At 31.5% G+C, this 16684-nt stretch overlaps 4 protein-coding genes across 5 annotated transcripts; 2 read left to right on the top strand and 2 right to left on the bottom strand.

The window, feature by feature from the left end:
* The first annotated feature begins 567 nt into the window (after nt 1–567).
* On the top strand, nt 568–7781 carry LOC111002751 (pancreatic triacylglycerol lipase). The gene is made up of 7 exons (XM_022272960.2): nt 568–746; nt 947–1113; nt 3906–4029; nt 4875–5120; nt 5958–6140; nt 6568–6727; nt 7083–7781. The coding sequence occupies exons 1-7, from the start codon at nt 695–697 to the stop codon at nt 7303–7305; spliced, it is 1155 nt and encodes a 384-aa protein (XP_022128652.1). The 5' UTR covers nt 568–694; the 3' UTR covers nt 7306–7781.
* Nucleotides 7782–9186: 1405 nt separating this feature from the next.
* Nucleotides 9187–13222, bottom strand: LOC111002749 (RNA-binding protein 42). Of its 2 annotated transcripts, XM_022272958.2 has the most exons (8): nt 12961–13222; nt 12816–12882; nt 12451–12673; nt 11656–11853; nt 11076–11216; nt 10622–10738; nt 10081–10219; nt 9187–9363 (listed from the first exon to the last, which is right to left on the bottom strand). In XM_022272958.2, exons 2-8 carry the CDS (start codon nt 12860–12862, stop codon nt 9230–9232), a joined length of 999 nt encoding a protein of 332 aa, XP_022128650.1. In that variant the 5' UTR covers nt 12863–12882; nt 12961–13222; the 3' UTR covers nt 9187–9229. The 2 variants fall into 2 exon arrangements, with proteins under 2 accessions (XP_022128650.1, XP_022128649.1); XM_022272957.2 differs by having other exon boundaries at nt 12816–13222.
* A 477-nt stretch (nt 13223–13699) lies between these two features.
* Nucleotides 13700–14744, top strand: LOC111002766 (RNA-binding protein 7). The gene is made up of 2 exons (XM_022272978.2): nt 13700–14027; nt 14109–14744. Exons 1-2 carry the CDS (start codon nt 13941–13943, stop codon nt 14598–14600), a joined length of 579 nt encoding a protein of 192 aa, XP_022128670.1. The 5' UTR covers nt 13700–13940; the 3' UTR covers nt 14601–14744.
* On the bottom strand, nt 14690–16567 carry LOC111002765 (TLC domain-containing protein 5). The gene is made up of 4 exons (XM_022272977.2): nt 16090–16567; nt 15421–15649; nt 15079–15316; nt 14690–14820 (listed from the first exon to the last, which is right to left on the bottom strand). Exons 1-4 carry the CDS (start codon nt 16301–16303, stop codon nt 14764–14766), a joined length of 738 nt encoding a protein of 245 aa, XP_022128669.1. The 5' UTR covers nt 16304–16567; the 3' UTR covers nt 14690–14763.
* Nucleotides 16568–16684: the final 117 nt, after the last annotated feature.

Raw genomic sequence — 16684 nt, 5'->3', positions numbered from 1 at the left:
TACACAAATTACATTATTTTATATTATGGTTTAATATTGAAAAAAGTCTTATTATATAATAATAGTTTCAGTAAGCGTAATAAAAACATGAAACCATGTTTTACCAAGAAATTACTACCTTTTTGCAGTATTTTTATTTCTTCGTGTTTTTATTATTCCATATGAGTAAGTAGATTGTTAGCTTTCTTGGTCAGTGCTGGAACCCTCATGATGTTTTTTATTCACCGCACTTGTTGCAGTGTTATTATGCATATATGAAGAAAATTAATCGGTGCAAATTTAAGTTGGGGTTCGAACGCAAGACTTGAAGGTCGTCACTCAAGCACTAGGGAATCTAGTTCGTAAGCCTAAAAAAACTACTAAATGCCGATGCGATGTATATTCAAATTATTCATAGAAAGAAATGTTTGTTATAAGCATGATCAAAAACACAATTCTTAAGTAGTAAAAAGAATCTACTAATAATTTATTTACTATATAATTGAAATAGCCGGAGACATGTAAAGTTACTGTTAAAGGATTTGGGTCTTAATAAATCTTAATGTATTCATCCGTGTGCCGCCGTATATATGTAGGTATAGCTATGTACTTTCCAATATTTCAGTGACATTATTGCACACCAGTGACAGTGCCAATAGCCCCCGCCAAGTCCTCCTGCGCAACGCAGTGTACCGTGGTATGCGCGGGCGCAAGGATGCCGCTGTTTCGAACAAAATTTTATGCTGCCGCTCTCGTGTTTTATTCAGGTAAATTAATTAATTTAAAAATATGTTACATCGATTGCAATCGGTCTATTAATGTGTGATTATAAATAATATCTAAATACATATAGGTAATGAAATTGTATAAAATATCGGCTCTATGATAAAAAATAATGATAACAAACATAAATTTAATAAGGTTTTATATGTTATGTTTTACATTTATATTTTATATTATTTTACAGGCGTTTTATGTCAACGAAAGCCGATAAAAGAGGCTCTATTTTTAAACAGTGATACTTTCGGTAACTCTACATTAGAAGATTGCGTGTGGAAGCGAGAAAGAGAGCCATGCCCCGATCCAAATGTTACTATAAATTTGTACACAGAAGCTGAACCCTATAAGAAAACTGTAAGTATTTTGTAAATACATACCTACATAAAATTGGAATCAAATGCGGTACACAGACAGTTTCCCAACTATGATTTTTCTATTTAATTATACGTATTTTTATGATTAAATATAGTTATATATATAGACATATATATATATATATATATATATGTATATATATGACTTTGCTCTACTGCCAATAGTTTCCGCAGCGTACGCTAAAGTTATATTATCAACGTTTTCATACGACCCCTTATTAAGCTTAAAGCTTATGTTCATACGAGATAATATGGGTCCATTAGTATTAGTGTCGATATGAATAGCTTCAAATTAAAATCTTGAATATTTTTCAAATTATTTTCGTGTAATAAACTTCAATGTTTTCAGTACTAAATGTATCCACGATAAGAAAAAATAGGTAATTAAAATTAATTAAAGTAATTATTATTTCACATTAATTTTATCATACAAAAAGAAATATAATTTTTTTCAAACCTAAATAAATGGCTCAAGCGTAAAAGACCTCGCTAGTGGTCGCAAACACAATACAGTTCAAAATATATAAAACGTAGTCAAACCCAGACCTACATTTGCTAATATTATAAGAGGTTCAAAATACTTAAAACTTTTACGTTAGTACATGATTGTATTGCTATTGTATTTTTTTCTCACGAAACATATTAACATCTAACACTACCAGTATAAAGCTATTGTTTTATGGTAAGGTAATATGTAGGTACTTAATTAAAATTCAAATTTTGTTCAACCCAATTGCAAGTGTATATTTTCTTTTTATACTAGTAATTTAATACAAAATATTTGACACATATTCCATTTGAAACACCAATGTTTATTCAGCGATTTAAGGAAGTAAACACGAATCTAAATATAAAAAAGGGTTAAGTTTTAAGGTTTCTCTCATGGCGAAGAATGATGTCATGACCGACAGGACAAAATCACAGGTCACCCGTTAGAAAGCCTCTCAAGAATACTAATTGTCAAACCTATAGTAGACCGTAAACTTTCTTCTAATTAGCATTAGAATATTTTCACATCAAAAAGGGTAGTTTTACCGTTTGTTAGACAAGAATGTAGGTAAAGGTAAAACGTGAATTTGTATGTATGATCAGAATTGAATAATTGTTATTTGGAGGACAACATTAAGGCGAGACTACGGTCAACCATAAAATGTTAATACGATATCCAAATACAATGTTTGCTACACAAATTGTTTCCATACCCTTCCTAACTTTCAATGGAGCAAAGGTTGGACATATATTTACTCTACTTCACTGAAATATCAACTCAAGAGTTTGCTGGTAACAGTATTCGGATCCGCGCCCAAAACTCCGATATAATCGCTAAGCTATTGATAAGAATGTAGTACAATTTTAGCAGACTTTTTATTATTACTTTATAAATTTTATAAACATAATACGTCATTTCGTATAAAAAATTTAAATATCCGGGATATATATGCTATAATCGCTAAACTATTGATAGGAATTTAGTACAATTTTAGTGGACTTCTTACTTTTATTATTTTATAAATTTAATCAATATAAAACGTCATTTTTAAACAAATTAAATTGTAACGTGTGTCACGACGATTTAACCGCAATATATGTTAGTATCGTCAATAATATAATACTATATTGAGCTCAAGGTATTATCAATGTATATGATCTGGTATATAGTAAGTATATTTAATCTGTAGTCACCAAGCTTACAGTGTAACTAAAATGGCGATCCTAATTTCAATAGTTTATGTATACCTCAAAAATACTCTCTAAAATACATCCGTTTAAAATGGGTTTTCGTGGTTTGATGCCGTCATTGGGGGTTTTTGTTAGCTAGTGCCAAAAAAATACTCTTTAAGAAAATTAGTCTTTGACATCGGTATTTATTTAACATGACGAGACCCGTTCTGGAGTTTTGGGAAATACCAGTAAGAAAATATTAATATCCGACAATCGTAAAATCGCAGTATTGAGTGCGCGAAGCCCATTACGTAATTGCTTTTCGGCCATCAATATTTTATGTACAGTTGTAAAAGTATACAAAGTTAACGGTACCTAAGACATTTTTAGTTTAAACAATTTAAATGTTTACTTTGCACTTGGCTAATTGAGGTGATTTTTAAAACTCTAGCAGATTATTCCACAGTGTCTATATAATCTATACAATTATTTATTTCTGTTAATATTGGCTTTAAAATACAAATTAAACATTAATTGTAATTGCAAGAACCAGAAATAACACAATCTTATAACGAACCATACTTGTAAATAAATGTTAAGTTTTTTATATGGTATCATTCTTAAATTACTCATACGTATATATTTCATATACAGTCACGGACGAAATTAAACTCCAAGATAGTATTAGGATTACACAAGAGAAGTCATATTATTTACAAGCATGCGTCGTGGACTCGAGTAATCTGTAACCATTTTGTGTCACGTGACTGATGTAAATGTTATTTTTTTAATTTTCTTTATTAATTTCAGTTGATTTTTAAACTGTACCTATTGGCGATGTTTTGTATCTCTTCTCTCTCGCGTTCAATCATAGTTTATTTTACGTGTATCGAACTACAAGGTATTTTAATTTATTGTCTGCAAGTATAGTATAGTATAATAGACGTAATCTTTATTAGTAAAAATATTTGCGTATTAAGGGGCAACCAAGTATACTTTTGGACTAAATAAGTTGTCACTTAGGTACCTAAAACTTAAAGTGTATTAGAGTAAATCAGCAACTTTGGAGTTTATTTAGAACTCGATACTATAATGATATTTGTGGTACAGGTGGACCTCTTTAGTGAAGACTGGCTTCGTCAGAGTAGCTGGGAACCCTCCCACGAAACAATTTTACTTATTCACGGCTACGCTGGTGGAGATGATACACTGCCGATAATTGTTCTACGAGATGGTAATTATTCTCATATAAGTACATAAAGAAATTTATAGCAGTCCGGTTTAGACTATTCGAAGCCTTTCATCTCATATAGTCTCTCCCTCTTCTTTCTCCTAAAATTCCGGCAACGCACTAGCGAGCTATCTGGCAGACAGTTGAGCTCCACACCCCAGTTGCATATAGTGCCTTATTACCTTGATATAATTAAAAAAGCCTAAAAGTTTTAAAACAAGAAGGATCTTTAAGGCAAGAATCAACACGAGGACTTTCAGTATCGCCTGGCTAATAAGAAGTAAACCCTAGCAAATACATTAAACATTATCTTGGCCTATAGCTATCTATATAGGCTTATGTTATATCTACGTGTTTGTAATTGTGTTTTATCCCTTAAGCAAAAAATAAGAAATTTTCTTATATATTTTCAAATAAAAAAAATAGCTATAATATAATAATAATTATTTATTAGTAAACGATTTTACATGTTTCATTATAGATACGAAAGAAAATGTTATCGGGGAGATTTTAATCAATTCTTTATTTATTTAGTGCTTATCAGTTCAATCAGAGAAAGTATTGCGATTTTACATTGTATACTTCACAATTGACATCAACAAACTCTTAACAACGCTTTCTACTTATTGTCGTCTTACATACGGGTCAGATTGTATAAATACATGTATTTTTAATAATTTAAGAATTAATTAATACTTTTGATGACGCGTTTAGATATATTTAATTTTTATTTGCATTATTTACCGTCCAAACACTTCTTTCTCTTATTTGCGTTTCATGTCAACGGCTATAAATACAACCAAATTTATCATAACACCTTTTACGTAATATGTATTTCTTATTTTTAGCATATCTCCGTCGTGGCGGTTACAACGTTTTCATGCTAGACTGGGGACAGCTATGCCAGCCTCCGTGCTATGTCGCGGCTGTTCACAACTTGCGACCAGTCGCACGGTGCGTGGCAGAGGCGCTTGCGACTTTGCGTCGCGCGGGTCTCAGACCTGACCGACTTACTTGTGTCGGACATTCATTAGGAGCTCACTTGTGTGGCATTATGTCCAATTACTTAAACTTCAGAATGAATCGAATTATTGGTATGTCAATTTCATGAATTTAAATCTATATCATTAACCTACTGTCACGTTACTCCGTATAAACTAGAATAAGAATTGAAATGTTTTGCCTGTTACAATATTACTAATCGAGGCTCATCATAGGAGTCTATTACAAAATTAATTTTAATAAAATTATGTATCACATGCAATATATATGAAGAGATGGGAGGTAACCATTTGGCGATGTAAGCACAGATAAGATTACAATTTAACTACGTACTTCCCTGTGTTCATTCTCTCATGTATTTGGTATAGTTAAAGATAAAAATAGAAAGAATCGATGTTTTTAAATAAAAATATTTTAATATTTAGGCAAGTATGTTTAATACAAGTAAAAATTTCTAAAGTTTGCATTTAATAAGTTTTTTTCTTGGGATTTGAAGTTATGATATGAATGTACAGCGGACGTAGTCATGTGGATTAATTTACAAGAATAAAAGAAAAAAATGGTCAAAATGTTACGCTAAGCGAAAAGTGCATAATAAATCAAACTTTCTCCAATACGTTATTTATCGAAAAAGACCGGTTCGAACCATACTCTCTCTCTGTCTGAAATTTCTTCTCGTTATTACTTTTTGTACTATCAAGTCTGTTAAGTCCTTGTATATGCTACTATATACAACTGTATAATTACAACTAAATTAAATAAAAAATTAATTGTGTTTACCTTAAAAGACTGTCAGGAACATAACGGATTTTTTTAACGAAATAAAATATGTAGACGTATAAAATTGAAATCGTTGTATCAATTTAAACATTTCACAATTGGCTAGGCTTCTTTAACTGAAGTTTTAGAGAAATTTATAAATTTTCCAGGGTTAGACCCAGCCAGACCTTTGATCAGATCAGCTCCCGCATTACGTCTAGACCCTGGAGATGCTCGGGCTGTCCACGTCCTTCATACGAACGCAGGCAGGTATGGTGAAGCAGCACGACTTGGTCATGCAGATTTCTGTCTAAATGGAGGAAGAAGTCAACCCTATTGTGAGGATACACCAAGTAAGTATAAGTTTTAATTTTTTTTCTTTCTTGAAATAAAAGCCAAGGCAACTATTATCTTTAAATCGCATATTATGTGGGTTAAAATAAAACATACGCATACAAATGTGTTTGGTTTGAAAGGTTTTCTTTTAAAATAAAAATTCATATTTAATACAGAAATAACATAATACATCTAATAACTAACCTTAAAATTTAATTATTAAAGAATATTATTAAAAGGAGTCCCTTTAGGCAAGGTTCCGAAGATACTAGCAGCGTTCCCCCTTTGAATAGCTAGACTAATTCTTTGTGCGAGGTAGCTGCCAGCTCTTCGTTCTCCTGTGATGTCGACTAACCTTTTTGATAATTCCCTAAAAAGCTTTAATGCTTTAATTTTTTCTTTCTTTTAAATAGATCTCGTTTTTCAAAAAAGTAATATTTGCAGATGCAGCCCTATGCAGTCACGTATGGTCGATATGCTATCAAGCAGAGAGCCTGTTCAGACCTCGTGCCGCTGTCCCTTGCGGCAGGCGCTGCTCAGTGAGAGTTCCACCAGCTAGAGCCTCCGCCTTGCCCGTGCCTTTGGGACAACCTGCGCCTATGACGTGAGTAAATAAATCAGTCACCGTGACCACGCACGCTGTAAAGCACGCGAAACGTCGGTTTAAATTTAAAATTATGTACAAATAATTATAAGTTTAAATACAATAATACATAACTATAATCCGTTAAAAAGTGTTTTTCTTTAAATAAATCAGCATTGTACCATTTTTCTTATTTGTTTTTTTTTTCAGAATTTTACTTGTAAAAACAGAAACCTTTTTTTGACTTAAAATTAAAGCAAATGTCGAGTTTAAAAAACAGATGCATTAGCCCCAAAATATTTGTTGTGTGACTTTTTGAATAACTTTAGATACCTATACTAGTTAGAGATTGTACCGATTTTTCCTAATTTCACAGAGCCTCAGGCGCATATTGCGTAGAAGATTTTACAGCTCCATTCTGTCCAGCTACGACAGGGTTATCGGATGGCGACGATCGTTGTTGTCTCGACAAACAATACGCGGCTGCGGCTACAACCATTCAACCCCCAAGAACACGCCCTAGGCCAATAGTAAGACTGCGTTCTAGACGGATTAAAAACATATCTACCAATACTACTTGGGACGATTATGAACAATAATAAGACAAATCCATTCTAGAGAATAGGGTGGAATTAGCCAGGTAATTAAAGGCAATATCTCCAAGGATGTGTAAATAAATTCTATTAAAAAAGAAATATACTTAGTAGGAAAAGAAATATACCTATCGTTTCAATTACATTCAATATTTATTTCATGACAAGTTTTATTAAATATTTACGAATTTCAGTTAGTTCAGTCATTATTAATGTGTTTCTTATTTGTGTGTGTTGATAACAATAGCACGAATTTTTGTTCATTTTGTAATTTATTCGTAAATGTCGATTTAATAATGTCAATACCATCGTTTCATAATTAAGATTTATTATAATTAAGATCGCGAATAATATTTCTAATGAATTGTTTAGTTCCAAAAACGCCCACGGAGCGTTGAATCAGCGAATTCCAGTTCATTTATTCATATAGTTAACACAACGTACACTTATGAATGTCAAAAACAGAAAATTATAATATGAAATGCTTTCACATTTACTACCAGTTCTCAAATCAAGGGCGTAGAATGAACTGGCAATAAACTCTCCGCCACTCTTTTTAATCGCAAAGTTTAATATAAGTTTATTTATTCTATTATATAACTATTCTAATATCTGACTACACTTATTCAAAGGACAAACATAGTTTTAAGGGTAATATTTTATTAATTTGTCTTTAACTTGTTACCTAATTTAAATTAGACTCAAGTTACCGCCATTTATTCGCTAAACATCTCGTAGAAGTAAAACCATAAAATAATAATAATTTTAACCTGGGACAGTCTATTTACTAATTATCAACGGAATGGGTGACTTGCTAAAACTGGCGATCACAATTTTTCATTTAAGAAAAAATAAAGATGTGTTGTTTAATACATTACAATAAAAATGCAATTTTGATGTTGGTGGCAGCCGTCACCACTAGTTTTAAGTATTTAAATTTAAGGTAATATAATAATAATTAAGGCTAAACCCCTCATACGTTAAGCTTCGAATATCTACTGTGCTGCTTATTTGTCAGTATGTTTATGAAAAAACCTGTAAGACGTCAGTAGTTAGTTTCAAAAAAAGTACAATATTGTCAATTTTTTATGGGTTGCCAAAGAAATCAAAATAAATGAAATATAGAACATTTTTCTTTTTCATTTCGATGTTTACACAAAGAATTCAAAGAAAAGGTGGCGAAATCCTCATGCTAACCACAAACAGTACTGATTACCCACATTAGTAGTTTTATACAGTACTTTATCTTGTGATAAATTAGGATTGAACATGATTAATAAAATATATGAATGTCGCCAAAGCTGGCCCTGTTTCAGGTACGTATAACGTTTACTTAAAAACTTATGATAACGGCAGAACCATCAATATTATTTCATTAGTACAAGTAGCGGCACGAAACTCTAGCGCTGACCGTTATTGCGCAGAAGTAAAAAATAAGGTACCTGAGGGGGGCTATTTATTTATTTGGAAAGAAAACAGATACAGCTTGACAATAAAAATAAAACATAAAATAAACACATTAGATGTATCCACAATAGGTTTCACTTATATAAATATATGATACAAACAAAACAAAACATGACAACGACACATATAGATGGCAGAGTTAGGACATTAACAGTTGTTTTATTTAGCGGAATGAAAAGCGTCGATTGGCTCTCCAGTCGGATTCCGGACCCCGCACCACAGTACACATGCGCAGCAATCCCCTCCACGTATCGGCCAGCGCTAGACTTACGTGCCTATAATAGTACATACAGTAAGATAAAAAAAGGATCAAAAATTAAAAAAAAAACATTTTTGAAAGTGATGCCATATAACTACGTGTCTCTTATAAAAGGGAAACAAAATAACAGATATCCAAAATATAGTAAATAAAACCAAAAATTGTTTATCTCATATATATTTCTATGAATAAATGTCAATTATGTCAACTTTTATTCGCCGACATGAGTAGAGAGAGTAGAGCCGCCTTCTCCTTCTCCTTCTTCCTGACGACGTCAAGCGCGCGATTCTTCCACGTACTCTTGCGCAGTTTAATGGGTCTACTACCTACATATCGACCTGTAAATAAATATATAAAAAAATTATAAGTTATTAAGTAAACAATTCTGTGGCCATAGGTTGGATATCGATATTGTATATGATACGTCATACTGAGAAAAAATATCAAAATCATTTATTCGTATAGGTAACATAACGTAAACTTATGAACGTCAAAAAAAATAGAAATATACATTAAATGATTCTAATTTTACATTTACTGCCAGTTCTCAAATCAAGGGCGTAGAACGGAAGAGAAGAACTGGCAATAAACTCTCCGCCACTCTTTTTAATCGCCAAGTTTTTTTTACACAATGTTTGTAAGGAGCTGCAACCACTACACCATGTTCCATATGACATATTGAGTAATAAAGAATAATAAAATAAATTAAAAACAAATATTTGTTCTCCATCAGCAGGAGGCATGGTGAAATAGGAGCACGCACTTACATACTCGTGAGAACAACACGCAAATACGTAATAGTAAATATACTATATATAATATACTTGTCATTGTCGGATCTATGACCACAGAATTAATATGAACACAATTTGAAGGTGCCGAGTTATTATATAACCAAAAAGCAGGAAACAGTAATTCCAACATTTGGTGAGCCTCCAAAGCTAAAAATATTTTTTTACCAGTAATTGAACCAAGGATATTCGCGTTATTCACCATGCCCGTACCACTAAACCACGGAGAATTTTTATTATAAATAATTTATAAAACATACTGACCATCCATTTCCTTCATAGCCTTAATGAAATCTCCAGGATCCTTGAAACTCACGAAGCCAAAACCCTTGCTTTTGTTAGTTCTCTTGTCTCTGATGACTTTAGATCGCTGAAATGAGCTGTACTTTCCAAATGTTCTAGCCTGGAATTTTTAACGATTCTGTGTTTAAATTAAGATTTTCAACTTTTGCATTTCAAATTTAAAAAGCCATAACTTAAAGCATTTAGTTATATGTTAACATGTAATTAAAACGCGGATATAAAAGCTCCATTAATAACATAATTCTACTAGTGCTCTTCATCAATCGAGACTTAGCTCTAAGAATAACTTTCAAGTGTCAAATCCACTACGTTTTTAACATATAGAAGTAATACTAAACAGAGGAATTTTTCGCCATGCTGAAACTCTGTGCATATCACACGTTTTAGTACACATATAATAACAAATATATCATGGTATAAAACATTTTGCAAGGATTTTTTGAGAACAAAATTTGGTTTAAAAATATTATACTTCACTATTAAATATGTACAGATTACTAACAAGTAATTCGTCGGTGACGTCATTTCCAAGATCTCCACAGAACATCCGAAAGTCATCATCAGGCCAGTCCAATAACGTCACATCCTCCCACACCTGACCACCTGCTGTCCTTACCACCTGGAAAATATAATTTATTCTTTTCATACATTATATTTCCACATAAATGTATTTAAAACATTTTAATTAAAATCATAATTTTTTGCAGATTATGATGATTTTGATATACTTTTAGATGCAATTCAAATATTAAATAGAACATATGATTATAAGTACATGCAACATGATCTCAGTTGTAAAACCAAATTTAGGTTATATTGTATCTATTGTTTCTTATACTGTTTACAGTAATTTTTTTTCTAAACATTTTTTTGCATATGACGACAAATAATAAGTGAAACTGATGATATTTACCTATCCGTCTCCATGACATCATATAACCTATAATAGTCCTTACCTTTCTATGTTTTTTCTCTTTCTTTGCCTTAGGCACCAAAGTCTCAGGCACAAAGACAGGTACTGGCAACGGCTGTGGAGCTGGAGGTGGAGTTGGAGGCTTTTCAATTTCTAGAGGCGGAGTAATTGGACGAGACCGCTTCTGAAATTTTGTTTAGACTTTTACTAGTGCTATGTAGCGCTATGTATCAGTACAAAAAGAAGATCTTTATGTTGTCTTGCATTGTTTCACCATGTTGAGGAAAATAACTACTGGCCTTTAACAATCACAAAACTAAATTTAAACTCAAGGATGCTGTTGTTGTGTTTTACCAAACAAAACCTTCAGCTGTAGTGTCGTCATAGATAAGGGGGAAATTCAAACCAGTTACACTATTAAAACCAAAACTGATTTCACAAACTAATAACCCCAAGGTAAATGTGGGCAAAGAAGTAATGAGATATACTACTTTATCAATTATTTTCCATCAAATTTTGACTTGATTAAAAAAAGTGAAAATTATTATAATACTCAAAGATTGTTAATTTATTACCTTGTCATTTCATGTTTCATAAGTTGTGTACATTTCTTAAGCACATACCTTTTTCTTGCTTTCTTTTTTATCATCATCATCTTTGGGCTGTTTATATAACTTGGGTGCAGCTGATAAAATTACTGGTTGTGGCTTTGGGGGTGCAGGAGGTGGAGGAATCAGTTGTGGTCCTGGAAGTCCAGGTCTTAGGAAAGGTATAGGAGCAGAATAGTCTCCTGGGCCACTTGGCGGGCGAAGTCTTTGAACCTAAAATCAATAAATTTAATATAGCCTGACAATGTTGTAATTTTTTATGAAAATAAACATTGATTTAATTAAAATGTATAATTATAATACTCCAAATTTAACAGTGATGAGCATAGAATGATTCCCCTATAAAGCAAGCATGATAATAAAGAAATTTTTGAGAAAATGTAATTATTTGTTTGAAGTGAATTTGAAAACTATGAATAATGATAATAATAAAAAAAACTTTTAAAAGTTGTTCAACAAGATGCTATGAGATTAGGTGTTGATGCTATGAGATTAGGTGTTGATGCAACATTACCAGCATTAAGTATTTTTTAGTAATTTAAGGTTTAATTAGTAAGAATATAGTAATAATAGTTAATAGTCTTCAATATGTACTAAAAATTTGCAACTTTTCTTTCTTTCCTAGATCAATAATTCTTCTTCATATTTAATTCACCTGTAGTATAGAAAAATAAAGGTCTTGGTAAATTATTATATTAAAAAATAAAGTATAACATAATTTATTGTTCATAGAAATGAAAAGTGCTCATCAAGAAAGGTTCGATTAAAATTAGATAGTTGACTAGTATAATTAGTTAATTTTCTACTCACTGAAGCAGGTACCATCATAGATTGAGGGGCTGGGGGAGGAGCCCCAGTAGGGAATATCATCCTGCCACCTAAAACACTATGGTCAAACGATGCTAATAAAGCTGGTGGTGGCGGTGGAGGAGGCAATGACCGCTCAAGTTGTTGTTGAACGGCGCCAAATGTAGCAGCGCCTATCACGGGACGCATAGATGGTCCTCCTGAACCAGAGATCTCTGCTTCAAATCTGGAAGAATTCATTAAATTTTCAATGTAGATTATAATGGTTTACTGTTAGTATATGACTGAATAAATAAAGCTTCAAGGAAATTTTGTGTTTGCATGTTTAAAATTTATTTTATTAGAGAACATGAGGAGAATTATCTTACCTGGACATTTCATCCTGCATTTGTTGAAATTTACAAGAGTCATCCATGTTGATGTATTGATTTTAAACTAGAAGAAATCCAAAAACTTTACGTAGTAATGTGTACAATTTAATTAGGGCTGTTTAAATTAAGCACAAATACATACAGGGAATGCCATCCTGTGGGCCTCTCAGCTCTAGGCTAATTTTTAACAACCTACGGTAACCGTAGTCCGTATCTTCCAAATGGAAGTTCAAGTTATGACATTTAATGATTCTAAAATGAATTAACGTTAAGTTGAATCTTTAATTAGTAATCTAATGAATGTATATTTAGTTTCGGTTATATTTTCTTGTTCATCAGCAATATGTAATTATTGTAATTTCTGGTTAAGTTTCTACTTTTTACCACAGATTCTGAATTTAGATTTACGAATAATTATCAATTATGAGCTTGACAAATGGCAATGATTAACCACACTCCGCACATCACAGATGGCATATTTCACAGACTATGAAACGATGTACTACATAATATATTATATTAATAATTGTATAAAACTTGAAATGAGAAATCATATTTTTATTACTAGTTCCTTTCCAATAAAATATATTTCTTTAACCCAAGCTCAAGAAACATTAGTTCAACTACCTACGTTTGATTCCCAAAGTACTTTTTTTAACAGATTAAGGGTTTTTAGGTCACTTTATATTTAAGAATTCTTTGTGATACGTAATTCTTGTTTTAAAAAAAGTTACAATAAAATAAACAAAGGAAACTAATACGGAAGAAAAGTACTAAAAACTGTTTCTAACCTTTTATTAAATATTCTGTGGTGGTGACTATCACAGATTTGCTAGACATATATTTATATGTTTACCAGAAACTTCTCAGTTATGACAACTGACATTAACTAAAACTTAAACAAGATATTTTGTTAGTAATGAAAAATAATACCGTCAATAATTTTGAGTTCATAATTCATATTTTAAAAACTTCTAGACACATTTGACTCAAAGTAAACTTAGGTTACTTTATAATACTGTTTTGTGCATTTTTTAATTACGTCAACAGTATTTCTCCTGCTGGCATTAATAAGAGGGTTTTTGGTGCTTAGGTGACTGATGATATTGTATTTTACGTATCATGTATGAAGAGGATAATAAAACGATATGGTGCGGTAACATATCGGAACAAGTGACTGAGGAAATTCTGTATGAACTGTTTTTACAGGTATGTTTCTGTTCAATAAGTAAGAAAATAGTATGCAATATTAACCCATATTACCAAATGCCTTCTGTTTTCCATTTCTAGGCAGGCCCACTTGAGAAGGTTAAAATTGTTAAAGATCGAGATGGAAGACAAAGGAACTTTGCATTTATAACATACAGACATGAAGTGTCTGTACCATATGCACTGAATTTATTTAGAGGTACCGCTCTTTTTAATAAAGCATTATCAATGCATTGTAGAGGGAGAATGGTTCCATTACCACCTTCTATCCGTGCATATGGTGATGAAATACCCCTTGAAATTCATAACCAAAATGTTGTCCAGCAATTTGCTGCCATGACAGAAAAGATTAAGGAAGATAGCCAAAGACCCATGCCATTATTAAGAAGTGAAATGAACCATGAGCTTGTAATGGCTAGCTTACAAGGAAATTGGTTGCATAGGCACCACCCATATCAAGCTAAAGATAACAGAAAGCATGGGCGAGATGACTATAAACATAAAGAAAGTCAGAAAAAGCACTCAAGCCACTGGAAGGATAGAAAAAGGTCAAGAAATTATAGAAGAGATTAATTATAATTAACACAAGAGGACTAAAATATTGTTTTGTTAAAAAAATACAATTTAGAACACAGTTCACTTACTGAGTTACCTATTCTTGCATATATTATATAATTAAAATGATAACATGAATAACTTTTATATATACATGCATTTAATACAGCTATTTTGTATTTTACCAGTGTCCATTTAAAATATAGCCAACTTCATTAAGGAATCCCTTGAATTCTTCCTGTAAAAGTAACTTATTGTTAAAAGAATAGTCATTAATGTTTTGGTAAAGATGAAAAAAATCCATTGTAGTTAAATATTATAGAATACAATGAACAACACTTTAATTCTGTTTAAAGTAACTTAGTAAAACATTCAGAAAAAATTATATTAAAGTCAATTTTGTTGTCTTAAACATTTATTTAAATATAAAATAAACTTATTTTAATACCAATATTTTTAACACTCTAATAAAATGTTGCATGTTAAATTTACTTACAATTTTTGTCTTATATTTGTAGGCAACATAGCCTATAATTTCAGAAATGAAGATAAGGGATACTATGTAGAAGACGAGTGAAATTAATTTCTCATCCATGTCAAACATATCTGAATGCAATATTTTGTATGTCAAATATGTCCCAAATATGCCACGGAGGCCAATAAATAGAATTAAATATACTATTTCCACTGCATAATATATTAAAGTTCCTTCATATCCTTCGGATCGTAAGAACCTGGAATATTAACTTTATAAGAATATGTATCTTATTTCAAGGCATAATCACATTTTTTTAACATGTAAAAATTACTTCTTAAACCTAAAGAAAAAAAGTATTACCATCTACTTTGTAGCAGGGGATTTGTAATTTCCATTAATGCCAATGTACAAGCAAAAGTACAGCCAGTGTTGTCTTTGCCCATGTATATATTTATAGCTATTAAAGCACTTATATGGTGTACCAGCATTACATAACTATCTGTCCAATATATTATACACCAAAGGAGGTCAAATGCAAAATAACCCCATGACCAAACCATTACGGCATAACGCGCCGTGGTTATTTTACCTAAAATTTAAGAATGTGTTAGATTTATATATAAAGATATGGAAACGAAGTCTTAAGTTTTAGCCTAATTATATTTGAATATACCTACTGTTCATTGTCAGCCGTAGATATTAATGTTTCTAAGGGTAAGAAGCAGAATCGAGACTGTCTTGATCCGCCTCCATAAGATTAATTAAAGTATTAACATTCAAACTTAAAGAATTATCTATATATATTATATAAAGATCATAAAAACATTATATGTTTAGATAGTATGATCAAATTAATTATTGTACGCGATTTATAATAAATATCAATTAAACTCCGACTAGAAAACAAGAAAGAAGATTTTAAAATAAATTTAAAAGACTAACAACATTATATTCGACTAAGCATAAAGTACTTGGAAAAAATAAAGCATGGGAACAGAATTGTAAAGGGAAATCCAGTTGGCTACTCACTGGTAAGCCGTTTTCGGGTTAGATTAAATACGCCGCATTGCCAGAGACCTGCTGCAGTTGCTACGCTGCCATGCAAAAGGGTCACTGCCCTAGAGTACCACTCGGGGCTCTTTCCTGGTACTTTTGCCGCGCAATAAACATAAGACCAACTCCAGCATAAAAAAGACGTTAATTTAATAAGCGATGCTGTTGACAATTCTGGCCGATAAGCCATTTGTAGGTTTTTTTTTAAATTTTATGGTTACATCTCAGAAATTTTAATAGGAAAGATAAATTCTGGTATTTAACATTTTTTATGTGCGAATGACATACTGTCTTTTTTACATTGTCATAAGTCAGGGTGGTCTGCTTTACTAAACGTAGTTGTTTACGCTAACTCAATAATTGTTATTACCTTAGGCCACCGGTAAATCGGTTACGATTAGGTTTACTGCTAAAGTCGATCCTGATTTCGAAGCACAAACGTTTCGGTGCTCGGTCTACTATCTAGTCATTAAATATAATAATAAAGATAATATAAAAATAGTCATATTATTTAGATAAAATTAATCATCCAAACATTTAATTTTTATTTACATTTATTCTATACATTACA

The sequence above is a fragment of the Pieris rapae genome, chromosome 9 (genome assembly GCF_905147795.1).
Source record: "Pieris rapae chromosome 9, ilPieRapa1.1, whole genome shotgun sequence".
NCBI classification, from domain to species: Eukaryota; Metazoa; Arthropoda; class Insecta; order Lepidoptera; family Pieridae; genus Pieris; species Pieris rapae.
The sequence above is the reverse complement of the archived record's forward strand: the minus strand, read 5'-3'. Positions and strand labels throughout refer to the sequence as shown.

Coding starts and splice junctions, on each gene's coding strand:
- LOC111002751 (XM_022272960.2), top strand. CDS start 695: ATGCCGCTGTTTCGAACAAAATTTTATGCTGCCGCTCTCGTGTTTTAT. Junction 1,114..3,905: donor CTGAACCCTATAAGAAAACT/GTAAGTATTTTG, acceptor TTTGTGGTACAG/GTGGACCTCTTTAGTGAAGA. Junction 5,121..5,957: donor CAGAATGAATCGAATTATTG/GTATGTCAATTT, acceptor TAAATTTTCCAG/GGTTAGACCCAGCCAGACCT.
- LOC111002766 (XM_022272978.2), top strand. CDS start 13,941: ATGTATGAAGAGGATAATAAAACGATATGGTGCGGTAACATATCGGAA. Junction 14,028..14,108: donor TGTATGAACTGTTTTTACAG/GTATGTTTCTGT, acceptor TTCCATTTCTAG/GCAGGCCCACTTGAGAAGGT.
- LOC111002765 (XM_022272977.2), bottom strand. CDS start 16,303: ATGGCTTATCGGCCAGAATTGTCAACAGCATCGCTTATTAAATTAACG. Junction 15,650..16,089: donor AACCCGAAAACGGCTTACCA/GTGAGTAGCCAA, acceptor CTTAAATTTTAG/GTAAAATAACCACGGCGCGT. Junction 15,317..15,420: donor CCCCTGCTACAAAGTAGATG/GTAATACTTTTT, acceptor TTAATATTCCAG/GTTCTTACGATCCGAAGGAT.
- LOC111002749 (XM_022272957.2), bottom strand. CDS start 12,862: ATGGATGACTCTTGTAAATTTCAACAAATGCAGGATGAAATGTCCAG. Junction 12,674..12,815: donor ATGCAGGATGAAATGTCCAG/GTAAGATAATTC, acceptor GAATTCTTCCAG/ATTTGAAGCAGAGATCTCTG. Junction 10,220..10,621: donor ACGTCACCGACGAATTACTT/GTTAGTAATCTG, acceptor TAAAAATTCCAG/GCTAGAACATTTGGAAAGTA.